General features: G+C 42.2%; 2 protein-coding genes across 3 annotated transcripts; both read right to left on the reverse strand.

The window, feature by feature from the left end:
* Window positions 1-459: 459 nt before the first annotated feature.
* On the reverse strand, window positions 460-3,974 carry klhl40a (kelch-like family member 40a). Its single transcript, XM_084706638.1, has 6 exons — window positions 2,718-3,974; window positions 2,252-2,412; window positions 1,865-1,972; window positions 1,586-1,771; window positions 1,030-1,179; window positions 460-936 (listed from the first exon to the last, which is right to left on the reverse strand). The coding sequence occupies exons 1-6, from the start codon at window positions 3,831-3,833 to the stop codon at window positions 825-827; spliced, it is 1,833 nt and encodes a 610-aa protein (XP_084562764.1). The 5' UTR covers window positions 3,834-3,974; the 3' UTR covers window positions 460-824.
* An 839-nt stretch (window positions 3,975-4,813) lies between these two features.
* Window positions 4,814-12,722, reverse strand: hhatla (hedgehog acyltransferase like, a). 2 transcript variants are annotated; one of them, XM_084706639.1, is made up of 13 exons: window positions 12,523-12,722; window positions 10,615-10,727; window positions 9,216-9,283; window positions 9,012-9,125; window positions 8,668-8,688; window positions 8,229-8,423; window positions 7,647-7,856; window positions 7,284-7,455; window positions 7,026-7,170; window positions 6,651-6,686; window positions 6,342-6,543; window positions 6,105-6,246; window positions 4,814-5,880 (listed from the first exon to the last, which is right to left on the reverse strand). In XM_084706639.1, exons 2-13 carry the CDS (start codon window positions 10,718-10,720, stop codon window positions 5,729-5,731), a joined length of 1,563 nt encoding a protein of 520 aa, XP_084562765.1. In that variant the 5' UTR covers window positions 10,721-10,727; window positions 12,523-12,722; the 3' UTR covers window positions 4,814-5,728. The 2 variants fall into 2 exon arrangements, with proteins under 2 accessions (XP_084562765.1, XP_084562766.1); XM_084706640.1 differs by lacking the exon at window positions 8,668-8,688.
* Window positions 12,723-13,868: the final 1,146 nt, after the last annotated feature.

The raw sequence follows: 13,868 nt of genomic DNA on the forward strand, positions 1-13,868 counted from the left end.
CCTGTATATAAACAGTAAAAATAGTTAGTGTCTTTAATCAGACATTTTACTACAAACACATAACTGGACTCAGTGATATAAAGGATATGGGGTCTTTTTGATAATATTGTCCCAAATCCTGCACACGATCCTATCTAGCAAAGTGTGAGAAGCAGCACCTTGATGTAAGTTGAAATCCACAGGTGACTTGTCCTTCACTATCAGCATGTGTTTTAGTCCTCTATTAAAAGGATACTCAGAGTATGAAGAGTGCATTGATATAAGATAAAATGGACAAACAAATGTGATCTTTGGTTCTTGTTTCCATGGTTTTGCTGGCTGATGTTTACAATCTCATGGGTTTAACAGCCATGAAGATGTGTTAAGAAAAGCCAAGGACGTTTCCTTGTCTACGTGGCTGTCCTCTTGTTCGATCCACAGGACCTTTTATTGACTGTTGCCAGATGTAAATAAACACAATTGAAGAGTGTAACTGTTTATTAGTGTGGAGGGATTTTTTGTTTTCAAAGTTAGGATAGTCTGAGATGGTCTGTGACAAATACATGTATGTTACGAGTACAAAAACTCCATTAAAGAAAATCATCTTGTTTTTTCTTTCTGCTCATAAAACATAGCAAAAAGCAAAAAAGATGTACAAATTCGATTTAAACAAACACCTTTCAGAAAGACAGAAATCTTTCATATTTTAGCTCCCCCTACTGGAAATTGTTTGTAGGCAAAACTTTTATTTCATGGAGTGTCAAAATTCCACACTGCAAGTGTTTTTCCCAGAAACAGTTCATTAGCGGTGGCATCTTCATTCTGTGGGTGAAACATCTTGATGATTACATCTTGGTGAGACGCAGGGTGTTGAGTCTCACAGGAAGAATGGTGGCACCTGCTGCATAGCTTATCTCTCGCAAGATCCCATTCCAACAGTTCTCCTCTTCATCAAATCTGATTTGGAAGGAACACGGCAGTTAGAAGAACACAGTTTTACTTTTGAAATCTGTCAGATGAACAATAAGCTTGTGCGATGTCAAAGCTCACCTCCAGATGTCGTTCATCTCAGTGGGTACTGGCTTCTCGCTGGTCTCACTGGGCATCATGGCGAAGCCCGCCACTGCGTACAGACACCCTTCCATGGTGATCAGACTGAGCGAGCTACGCTCCTGGGGAAACTCCAAAAACTCGGACCACCTGAGCACAACAAACACACACACACACACATGATGGTAAAAGAACACATAAGGTACACCAATTTGTACAGTGTTTTGTCTGAGGGCGTCAGATGGCTGAGCGGTTAGGGAGTAGGGCTATTAATCAGAAAGTTGTTGGTTTCATCCCGGCCGTGCAAAAATTACATTGTGTCCATGGGCAAGGCACTTAACCCTACTTGCCTCGGGGAGAATGTCCCTGTACTTACTGTAAGTCTGGATAAGAGCGTCTGCTAAATGACTAAATTTAAATGTAAATGTCTTGCCCTACCATTTGTAATTACATCCATTAACATACATGAGGTCCATGCATCATTGGCAGGCATTGCTGTACTGCTGCACACATATAACTACTATGTCAGTCCCATGACATGAAGCCCACGTCTCACATGTTGGTGGCAATGTCATAAACCTCCACGACGCTGGTGAGGCCTGAGTCTGTGACCCCCGTCGCTACGTAGATCTGGTCTTTATGGACGGTGACCCCAAACAGAGAACGGGCTGTTTTCATGGGAGCCAGCTCCTTCCACTCAAACTTGGTGGGGTTGTAGACACACATCCTCCTAATGCACTTTCTACAAGTGACAGAACAAGACATGATAGACCATGGTCAGATCTAACCAAGGTGACACGTGAACTTTTAAAATAGAGTCAGTTGTGTCACTTACTTGCTTTCTGCCTTCCCTCCGATGACATAGACAAGCCCTTTATGTGACACAGTTCCATGGCCATAGACTGTATAAGGAAGAGGATCGGACTCCCCCCATTTGAATGACCTGTACACACACAGAGGATGGGTATAGCTCAGGTTGAGCAATTGACGGCAGATTGACAACAGAGGTTGAGGATTCAATTCCCTCTCTGTACCTTGCTTTGAACAAAAGCCTCTGCTAAACGAACACATAATTATAACATGACATTATTATAAACATGAAGAGATTCCAACATACAATTCTAAAGTGGGTTGATGAGTAAATCAAACACTCTGTGTGAATCAGTGAACTAAATCCCTTCTATGATTAACAAGAGAGTTATTGAAGATTGTGATGTCATACTGTCTGTCGTAGATCATGACGGAGTCAAGGACATGCTCTCCCTCTTTCAGCTCCTTGCCACCCACAACAAAGATGGAGTTCTCTGCTTCGGTCAGGCCAAAGAGACAGCGAGGGTTTGGCAGTGAGGGCATCCCCAGCCACTCTGAACTCACAGGGTCAAACTGGCGTCAAACAGAAAGATATGAAATGAATTGATACAGTGGAAGAACACTAACAATATACAGGAGAATTATGAAAAAACTTGTAAGCTACACATGACACTGCATGTGTTTTATCACGTTCTTACTAAGAAAGCAATACGTCAACACACCCCTTGTCAGTATATCAAGGGACAGTGTTCAAATACATTTCATATGAGAGGAATAGCATGAAATCCATGGTTTACTAAATTGAAGTACACTGGAAAAACAGCCTGCTTGTTACTATTGAGCCAACCATTGTAGTAATGCTGACAAGCCTGCAGTACCTGGAGGAAGTAGGAGCTGAAAGACTCGTCTTTGTTGTCCTCATTGTACAGAAGTCCTCCTGCCACAAACACCTGATTTTCCTTGGTTACCAGGCTGCAGTGGTTTTTGGGAATCTCTGTGGATTCAGACACCACAAAGCACTCGTTCCCCACGGGGTCGTATGCTACTGCCCCCGTATTGCTGATCATCAGTATCAGGTCCGTCTCAAACATCCCAAACCGAGGGTTATCATTGAGGATCCCTGGAAGCAGACCCTCCTCGTCTTCATCTTTCTCTTCCCCACTCTCTGCCCCGGACTTCATGTCAGGCTTCATGGCCTTGGGGAGAACTCCTTTGTGGGCATCCTTGATGAGCTGCAGTTCTTTTTTGATCTCTGGGTTGGACTGGATCAACTTGTGGCTTTCGACCTTCTTGGAAAAGTATTCCTTAGGAATCAGACGGAAGCGTACACAGTGCAACAGATCGGGCAGGTCCTTTAGCCGGTCCTCCTTATCATAGTTGACCCAGTCCATCAGAGATTCAAACACTACCTCCTCACGCTCCACGTTTAGAGCGTCGCAGGTAATGATGGCGGCTAACTCTCCAGGGCCAAGCTGATGAAAGTCCTGGTCTCTTACTATGAGGTGGTAGCGCTCACATATGAACTCCCTGGCAGTCACAGCAAGCCTGGGGCAGTCCAGCAGCAGCCCTAGCCTGAAGATAGCCAGGCAGTTTCCCAGCACCAACTTCTCTTGCAGGTAGGAGACACACACGGAGAATATGGAGGGGATCTGGTACATATTTGCCACCATAAAGATATCCTGGACGTTCTGCTCTGTCAGGTTAATGTCGGAGGTGTAGATATAACGGACGATCATGGCCATTACGCCGGGTTCCACATCTTTGAGGACTATCTCCTTCTTCTTGCTCTCTTCCAGATCAGAGAGGAACATGGCCTTAAAGAAGGGGCTGCTGGCGGCCAGAACCAACCTGTGACAGGGGAACTCCTTGTCCTGGATCTTGAGGACGCAGTCTACAAACTTGTCATTCTCCAGCAGGTCGCACAGCCCGTCCTGAAGGAGCGTCTGCTGGTACATTCGTGGCTCCTCCACCGGGTCTATTGTCAGGGCGGCCATCTTGTCCTTTACCTCGTTCAATAATGTGGGTGGGAGTAGTTAGGATGGGGGGCACCCTACTTGCTTCCCATGGCAGAACAGTGCTGCCAGTATTCACAGTGCTATGCAAAGAGAGTGACAAAACTAGGTTTGGTTAGCTTGCGGTCGAGGCTAGCTCCTGCAGCTGTCTCAAGCTGTCAGTCTGTGTAACTCTGGGGAGTGTATTTATAGACTGGGACTTCACAAAGATTTTGGGTGGACTGGAAATATGATCCCTACTCAGGCACTGACCTGCACATCGTTCCCCCTCCCTCACACCCCCACACACACACACCATTCAACAGCTGAAAGACTATCTGGGGTAGTGTCATCATGGCCCCACCCCACCCCCAGCCACTCACTGTGAACCCTAATACTTTGATGAGCCTCTTCAGTAGTCTCTCTGCTGACTATCCACAAGACTGGAGTAGTGACAGTAACATGGTGGACAAAACCTTGAAAGGGAGAGACTGTCCTTCATTTGGCCTCATCACCTCCACAGCTTTAAACAGATCATGATGTATCTGTGTCTGGACAGGCTGCTCGAGGGTGAGGATATGAGACAGTACCACATGAGAAACCTTTTAAAACATGACCTCATCATGATCCCTTGTTTTGGAATATACCACCATCTCTCTTTCAACACCCCCCACCACCACCACCACCATCACCACCATCTGCATCAACTACAGTAGAATAGAATTGAGTCACTTATTTTAATGAGAATCCTATGTATGTATGGATGGCAATGCATGTGTCATAACACAACATGAGTAGTGATAAACTAGAAGCAAGAGTGGGGGCCCTCTTGTGGTGTTTAGTGTATAATCTTTTTCAAAGCAATTTCAAAAGGTATAGTAATCAGTAGAAAGTGTCTACGAACCCTCTTCTTAATATGTTAATATATGAGTGTGTGCTAATATATTGTAATAAATTGCAACAACATTTCATAAAATGGAGGATTATCAAAACCAGTTTCTTCTTTTATTGCGATAGATCACAGCCTGAACAGAAACATATTTTCAAGATTAAATTATAGTTTGATGGCCCCAATTCCGGCAAGAATTGACCAAAAATTCATATAAACCTGAGTGGAGAGTTACAGAGAACGAACACAGTGTAGCCTACATTCTCCATCACAGGAGACAAAAAGCAGGTTTTGGTGACAGGACACTGCTTGACCTATATTCCCTGATTTTGAAACCCCCTGGCTTTGATAGTGTGACCAGGAACCCTGGCAGTGGTCTGAATCATGTGAGAAGGGCTAAGAGAGATATGCTGAAATGCCAAATCTAATCTCTTGCAGAAGATAAAAAAGGAGGGGGAGGTGAACAGCCAGGATCTGTGCACCATGTATAGGCTTCACACCAGGCTACGGGACAAAATGATTTTCAGTGTAAAGAATTGTCTTCAATGTTAGATGTTATAACCTTAATGTAAAGAGTTGTAGGATGTACTACTTAAAGTTGTCTTATTTTTTCTTGTTTGTGTCTTATCCAGACAAAAGACAAATCCTAGTGGATGATACATTTAAGAAAACGTTGAACTTTCCATTTTAATATAGCTTTAATATATTATATCTGCATAAAATATTTGGCATGCCTACACCTTTAAAAAGCATTTTTTAGATTAAAATGTGAATATAAAATGCACTATTATGTATTTGTGCCGAAGAACATGTGGCGATTATCTACAGCAAGTGCACTTCAGGACATTTCAAAGTTAAAAACAAGGCCTTGTATGTCAAACTAAAGCTAGACTGGTATAGTGTAAGCAATGAGGTGTTGTTGGCCTGGTTATATACAGGAAGACCAAGTAAGTTAAATGGTGAGAGGGACGGTTTGTTCAGGTCCTCAACCAACTGACACCTCATTCCTTTACTCTGCTTTCTCTTTGATCTCCTCCACAGGCTTTGGGGCCTCCACTGGTTTTGGATCCTCCAGCAGAGCTTGCTGCCGCTCACGTTCCTTCACCAGCTGAACGCCACAGTAGGTCACCAGCAGCACAGAGAGGGAGGACAATGGGAAACCTGGGACAGAAGAGAACAGCATCTATTTCAGCTCCACTTTTCATATACGGTTCATCTCATCCCAGCTGAACTAGACAATGATGCATAGTGATGCCTCTTTCTCATGTGCTCAGGTTCTATCTTGATCTGGCTGAAACGTGTCTGCATGTGCATGTAGGCTCAATTAATAAGCTGAATTTGAACGACTTGACTGAATACCACAGGAATGCCACTGATAAACGTACCTTTAACTATCAGGCGATTGCCCACCAGTTTGGCAAACTCCAGGCTGTTGAGAGCAAGAACGTTGTAGAGGACGATGGTCCAGAAGTTGACAGCGTTGAACACCCCTCTGATCCTACGAGACATGGCCTCACCCATAGCGTACTGCAGAGCAACCAAACAGGAAGGACAAATCAATAACATGATTTGTCCTTAAGAGGTGACAGGGTTAATGGATATTCAGCCATTTGAGAACTTACCTCAATGCTAGAGAAGGGTCGAATGGAGAAAAACTTGGCAACCCACAGCTCAAAGTTGAGACCAAAGCAGTTGAAGAAGGACCAGATGTAGACCAACTCACAAGGACCCAGCCATAGAGTTGTGATGGCAAAGGTGCAGATGGTGGCCAAGAGCTCCTTGAAAATCTGGTCATGGTTTCCTCCAATGTAGTCGTAAACGTACCTATTCGGAAGAAGACATTTATTTTGGCTCAGTCAAGACTTTGTTGCAAAGTGGAAGGCAAAATTCTGTCATGGATCTCACGGAAAACTTTCCAATAAAACACTGACCTGCACAGCCAGTCATTAATGCCTCTGTCAAAGTGCCTGAGAATAAAAGAAACAGTTGTCTGTGTAAATCTTATGACATCATACTGTATAACAGACATGGTTCCTGTTCACTGGTCACACCACAAACTGTTTTTACTGTGTTATGGATGTTATGTTTTTTCTAACATTGCCACCGGAAGAAATTACCATACTTGTAAAATTGGTATATGTTTTAAGTGTACTATTGTAAAGTGCAGTACATCTAATAATCAAAATGCAACTATTATTTTTACACTGTTGAAAGAGGGGGGGGGGGCAATTTACCTACATGGCTGCCTTCTACTGTACACTGTATGTATACAAAGTTTTGCATAACTTCCACTGGTGCACACTTACGTTTCAGCAAAGACATAGAGCATGGTGATACACTTGGGCGGCTGAGGAGGGTCCAGGTAGTCCAGCCGAGCCACAGTGTTGATGACCCCAAACATGACTGCCGCTTTCACCCAGTCATACACCAGGTTGGAATACGCTAGACCAGCTACAAAGGTACACAGATTTAAATAACCTTTCAAATATTGATTAAAAGAACTTCATAGTATTTCAGTTGACCCTCAGGCTTAGTTAGAGTTTGAGTCAGGAACAATCACTGACCCAGAGACCAGTCAGACAGCTGCTTGACAAGTTTCATGTCACTGGGGATGGTCAGGATGTAGAGGTAGTGGAAGAAGGCGTCCACCACCAGAATGGCTCCCAGATGCACTAAGGCTTGGGTGGTGATGTTCCATATCTCTCTTTCCTTCCGCGTCAGGTTAGGGTTGTTGGCCTGGGGTGTTGCACAGGTAAAATAACTAACTTGAACTGCAGTGGAAATTAAAAATATTAGACATGCATGTATAATGTACATAATATACTGTACATATAATATGCATACGTTGTCTTTTACTAAGAAAAGATAAACACAATTAGATGAATTACTGAATAAACTGACACAGTCACCATTTTAGTCCTCCTCACCTGAACGTGATAAAGATCAAAGGTCATGATGGGTCCAAAGAAGAAGAAGGGGAGGTAGAAGTTGTACTTGAGCAAGTCAGACAGTGAGTAGTTCCCATCCTTCTTCTCACAGTTCTCAAGGGCAAAGCTCATACAGCGCATGATGCTGAAGCCACACCCTCCATAGAACAGGATGTCTTGGAGGTCAAAGGAGCCGGTCACTAAGCTTTCCTGGGGAACAGAACAGATACATAATGAACATGGGATCACAACATTCATGTATAACATTCATGAACCACAAAATATAATTTGATTATAGATGCATATTTGATCACCCAAAAGCAGGGCAGACCAACCCTTTTCCTGGAGACATGCCTTCCTGGATGTTCTCAGTCCAACCCCAGTTGTAACAAAGATTGTTGATCTTGTTAACCAGACAATTCCTAGAATCTCGTGTGCTGGATTAGGGGCGGTAGCTCTCCAGGAACAACCTTGGGTTGGGCATCCCCGCCCTAATGCTATCTCATTTGCCAAACACAAATCTGTGACCTAAATAAGCTCATCCAGGGAACCTTGGTGGCTTCTCCTCCCAATACGACTCACCTGCCAGCTATTGAAAGGTTCCATCTTGATGGAGGCCAGACTAGCCATGCCAGCCAGGAAGCAGATCCATTTCCTCTTGACCAGGGATACACTGTAGAGAATGATGCAGTGAGACAGCACCAGCGTCATGAAGGTCCAGCCCATGGTGATGAGGACTGCCACAGCACCGTACACACCAAAGATCAGAGACCTGCGCTGTGGAGGAGAAGCCAATGTCCATTACAAAGGTGTGACAATGAGTGATGTAACCATGTCATATAATCCAGTCTGCAATTTCAGATACATCCTATGTCAGACTACCTGCTAGTGTCATGAGAACAACATGCATGTAAATTGTGTAAAATTATGATGGCATACAAACAGTTTGAATGTACAGTGACAGTTTGTATGAGATGAGTGGAGAAGGGGTTGTTAAGGAAACATGTTAGGTCAGTGTTACCTTGCATCCATCAATACCAATCTTCATTGGAAGAACAGAACAGATAAGAACACAATCAAAACATACATTAACATACACACACAAGCAAAACATACATTCAAGTTGCATAAAGCCTGACATACGGTAAAGACTTTTCCATGAAATACATAATTTCTCAACTAGAATTGATGAGGAATGCATACATAGACATACTATACCAATCAAGTTAATCACAAATCAGTCAGATAAGTCATGCAGGAACACAGAATAAACTATCTATTTCATACAGTCAGTGCAGGTAAACTGTACTGAGACACGTGTACACACACAAACACACACACACACACACACAGACATGCACACACCTTGGGAGATAGCAGGGAACAGATCTTGGCAAAGATCACATGACCAGCCAGGGCGAAAAGGATGTGATTGCGGAATGTTGTGAACCACATCACCCATTCAAAGTCAGCAACATCCTGAAAATTAAGAAAGGATTAAATGAAAGAAGGTACAATTTAAATTACAAATGAACATTTAAATGTTTGTACAGTCTAGTGGAAACTTGCCATTTTCCTGCCAAAATAGTGCCATCCTGGCTTCACACTCCGTTTGAATGCCTTCCTGTTGACGTTCTCTGGAAATCAGTAAAGGGACAGTTTTACTAGACACAGAGGACACAATATGTTGACATGGATTATATTGTGAAATATGAACTGTTCCATACAATCTATCATCTCTACCATCTCTGAAGGGCACTCTTGTTAGAAAATGTAGCCAATAAAACCACCCAGTTTCAACTTGATTTTCTTTTATTCTTCTCTAAATATCCTGTTCTATAGTCTGTTTCTAACATAATATGTAGTCAAATACTGTTACCAAAATATAATTTACATTGTGTTTTTGTTAGCACTGATCCTGGCGAGTACATTTTGCTAACAGGCAGTAAACACTCAAAAGTGTTATAAGCTTCTTATCACAAAGCTTTTAACAGAACAATGTCTACAATGGTTGAGCGTTGATCTATTTTGGGAGATTCTAATCATGGTGCTAACATTTTTATACTTTCGATACTTCATGCAGGGTGAAAAAAACAAGCATTCTGTACTAACGCTGATATTAAATAAAAAGATAATATACACACTAGGCTACCCAAGAAAGTACTGTGAACATCAAAAAATAGGCATTCACTACTGATGTCCTCAGTTCACAAGTACATAGACTGGCAATACCTGTCTACAGGTTCCTCTAATTACACTAATGGCCTTAAAGAGGGATATCATATTTTGAAAGAGAGAGTAAGAGAGAGAGAGAGATAGAGGCCACTGCATGACTGACAATTTGACAGAAAAGTAAAACATATTTTTTCAATCTACATCCTTAATTCAGCCATATTTAATGGGCCAACAATGAAATGTGAATGGCTGTGTAGATAGAAGAGACAGAACACTAAGAGACAATGAGCTCTGTTCAACTATCTGACAGCACAGACTGTAACCTCCTTAGTACCCTGCACATGCAGACACCAAGGTTACATAATCTACCCTGTGTATTCAGATCAATTGATGATGACATTGACGGCAGCATTCTACTGAAAAGTATTGACAAATTCCCCAAATGACTGCCTACTGAAGGGACAGATATGTTGGCTTTCTGTGTTGATGCCCATTCTGAGAAAAATTATGCTAATCCTCACTAGGCTATGATGAGTGGGAGTTAGTTTCTAACAAAAACGGTTCTTCTCGTCTCACCTGTATAACCATAAGTTAATAGGAACATTAACGTGGTTCTCTTCTATCAGAGAAGCACAAATCAGGCACCCTAATGGATTTAGCTATCAAAGACAAGTGTAACTAAGTAGCCTATGATAAGTCAGCAAACTCAGAAATGTGCATCCTTCATAAATTAAGATATAATGACACTGTAATTGACAAGTCATTTGCTCAAAGGCAAGGATAGACCACTCACCACTGGAGGCATCAAGTATCCAGGTTCCGGCCCACACCAAAGCAATTGCGAGCACCGTTGTGTAGAGGTACAGCTCCAATTTGGGAAGGGCAGCCTTTATTCCCATGTTGAGTCTTTAGAATCACACACACACACACACACACACACACACAAACACACACACACACACACACACACACACACACATGGAATAAATACAAACAGATGGAATGTGGTGTAATCCAACTAATGTACATGAATGTACTCAGAGGCGTTGTTAGACATGACACTCTACTGGGGCACAGGCACCTAATTCATAACCCCTTTTTTTTCAAGCTTGCTGCGCACAATGCACTACTAGGCTAAATATAAATCCCCTTACTTAACCCACTATACAACAGTTCAGGGTTTGATAGTTTGATATCAGCTTTGGCAGGGACATCAATAGTTAACGTGAGCGTGCGCATTATTTTCGCATTCATTTGAGCAAGAATACTGTTTTTTTGTAATATTGTTTTTATGTTTTAGTCAAAATAAGATGATCGGTAGGCCTATCATTTAGAAACTATCTTTAGTTTTGTAATGTTTCTTAGCCTACCTCAATTCTGACTTGTGTGTCGAGTCCGACACCTGGGGGCTATTCCAGAAAGCAGGTTATGTAAGTTAACTCCCCAGCTGACACCCAGTGTTGTAGCAATATTGCCAGTAGGTTACTGCAACATTGTGAATTAGCTGGTGGGTTAATTTACCTGGTAATGTTGCATAATCTGCTTTCTGGAATACCCCCCTGGACCTATGTGTATGTGCTGCAGTGGCTATTCGGCAAGCTCAGAAGAGCGCGCTGACATGGAATTCTGAATGCACATCGGTTTGGATTTTCGGTTAAACACTTTTACAAGCATTGATTGGGATACTACGTTAATTTTCTGGATTGTCAATCTAAATGAATGCACTGACTAATAAAGTTAATTGTTGAAACTCACACTTTAGATTTTACTGGGCACAGAAGATTTATACTGGGTGCACGTGCCCCAGTAAAAAGGATCTAAGACGCCCCTGAATGTATTGTATACCTTATTGGTGGTAGCTACAGTGGGTTTAGATCCTGGCATCTGAAATGTTTTGCCCATTAGCTAATGTACACTCCTCATATAACAGGCTAGTAGGCTATACTGAATGTAACCCTGGAACACGAGCTATGACCCACATGGAATCCAGCTTGAGTTTAGTTGGAATGTACCCCACCTCAAAATGTCCTTTATTCAAACGGTTATTAACTGTTAAGTTAGGCTACCTTGAACGTCAAGCGATGTGTATACTTTTGTGTAATTATGGACATGCAAGGACTTTAATTGACTGACGTGCTACTAATAAGTCTAAATGACTGCCAGGACAGTCGCGCGAGCGACTTAAATTGGTCTGCAACGCCTCTTAGCTCCTCAGAATCAGCATCGTCAGCTGCGCAATTCTAGCTCTCTTCCTATTATAGCCCTTGCAGTTGCTTGCCGCCACGGTACAGCTGCTGCAGTGCTATAATCTGAGACGCAGGCTACCCTGGACCCAGAGTGTACATTTGCACTGCCTTGAATAACCAATAATGGAGCTTTAAAATACAGAGACATGTATAAAGAAGTTCCATTGAAGACTACTTGTGAAGATGAGAACGACTCTTTCTGCCCGGAATATAGCAATATCAAGTTGTTTAAGTTAGAATAATAAATCGTATGTTTCTGCGAGATCATTTTATTACCATGAAGGTCTAATGCAGGAGTGTGTTGCATACAAATAGAATGATTAGGCTATGTTGCGTAAGTCTTTATTGCGCCTACGCCGACAGCATGTTAATTGTACACTGAATTGTTCTCACTGTATTCAGAATACTGCACCATGCAAAAAAGCACAATAATAAAGTGCTTTTATGTTACTGACCTTGTATCCGCTTTTCACTGTTGGTCAGAGTGCTGGGGACAATGTTTATTGGAGCCCCTCCTCAAAATGCAAAAAGAAAAGTAAAAAAGGGTGGATAATATGATATACTAATTCATCCGTCCTGCTAATGGTAGTGCCGGTGCTCTACCCTATGATAGCCAGCCGCAACCGGTAGGGATGTTGCGAACTCAACGCAGGGAGGGGGTGCCCACAAGATATATTTATCTTTCAAAACTGCAATGGCTGGTGGTCCAGAGAGTGTATGTCATACAGACGCACGACAGGAATGGAAAACCTTTCACTGGTTTTCACTTTTAGTAAAAGATAGCCCAATGCACATTCTTTAAAACGAAAATTGTCTTAAATGTTTGTATTTGTACTTTGGGTCAAATTTTAATCGTCTGCATATGAAATATCAACTCTATGGGATACAATATACAGTTCAATGAGTCATCTGATGAGCCAAAACCAATCACTCGAAGGTGATCTATTGATGATAAGAAAACAGTTAACTCATAGTCTGCCTGCGTGTTGGATGTATGAGTCAAAGCCTAAGCAAATTTGACAAGGGACAAAATAGTATGGATAGATTACTGGCCAGAGCATCTCTGCAGGGCGGGGGGGGGGGGGGGGGGGGTTAGGGTATCCGAGCCATCCACTGGGGCTCCACCTCGCAATTTACAGGACTTGAAAGATCTGATGCTAATGTTTTGGCAGCACACGGACCATATTAGGCAGGTGGTCATAATGTACGTTCGGTGTATGTTCCAGGACTGAATGCCTGCACTAGTGCTAAATTCGCCACTTCCAAAAAATCCAAGAGTTTTGACAAGTAATAGACACCAGAGGGCGCCCCTGTTCTTCCAGTTGAAAGGTAGCTCAACGTCACCAAAGGCATGTGAACAATGTAGGCAATGGAACTGCTGTGTGATGTTTTCCATATTTTTTTAAATGTTAAATACCGTAGATATAATGATTACATTGTATTTAAATTGGCTAATAAATTGTTTAGTGCCATGCCTAGTGAATGCACCGTGTGACTACAGTCATTTATACAACACTCAAGTGAAAAACATGGTTTTAAGCTTTAGTTTCTATGGGTAATGATGATTAAAAGAAATGATGCGTAGTCAGGTATGTTTTCGAACCTGGCCAATTAATAATCTAGAGGGATACAGCAGATTAGGCGTTTTGTGTCACTCTTCAATTTCTATAGTTTTTATTTTTTAATTATATATTTGGCAAACAGTAATTCTTCAAAAATATTCAAATGATTACATTAGTCTCATAACAGTACCCTATGACACAGCTTGGGGCTGGTTCAATTTATGAGGGAGGGAGAAAGA

The sequence above is a fragment of the Hypomesus nipponensis genome, chromosome 10 (assembly GCF_054491055.1).
Source record: "Hypomesus nipponensis isolate SF chromosome 10, ASM5449105v1, whole genome shotgun sequence".
In the NCBI taxonomy this organism is placed as follows: Eukaryota; Metazoa; Chordata; class Actinopteri; order Osmeriformes; family Osmeridae; genus Hypomesus; species Hypomesus nipponensis.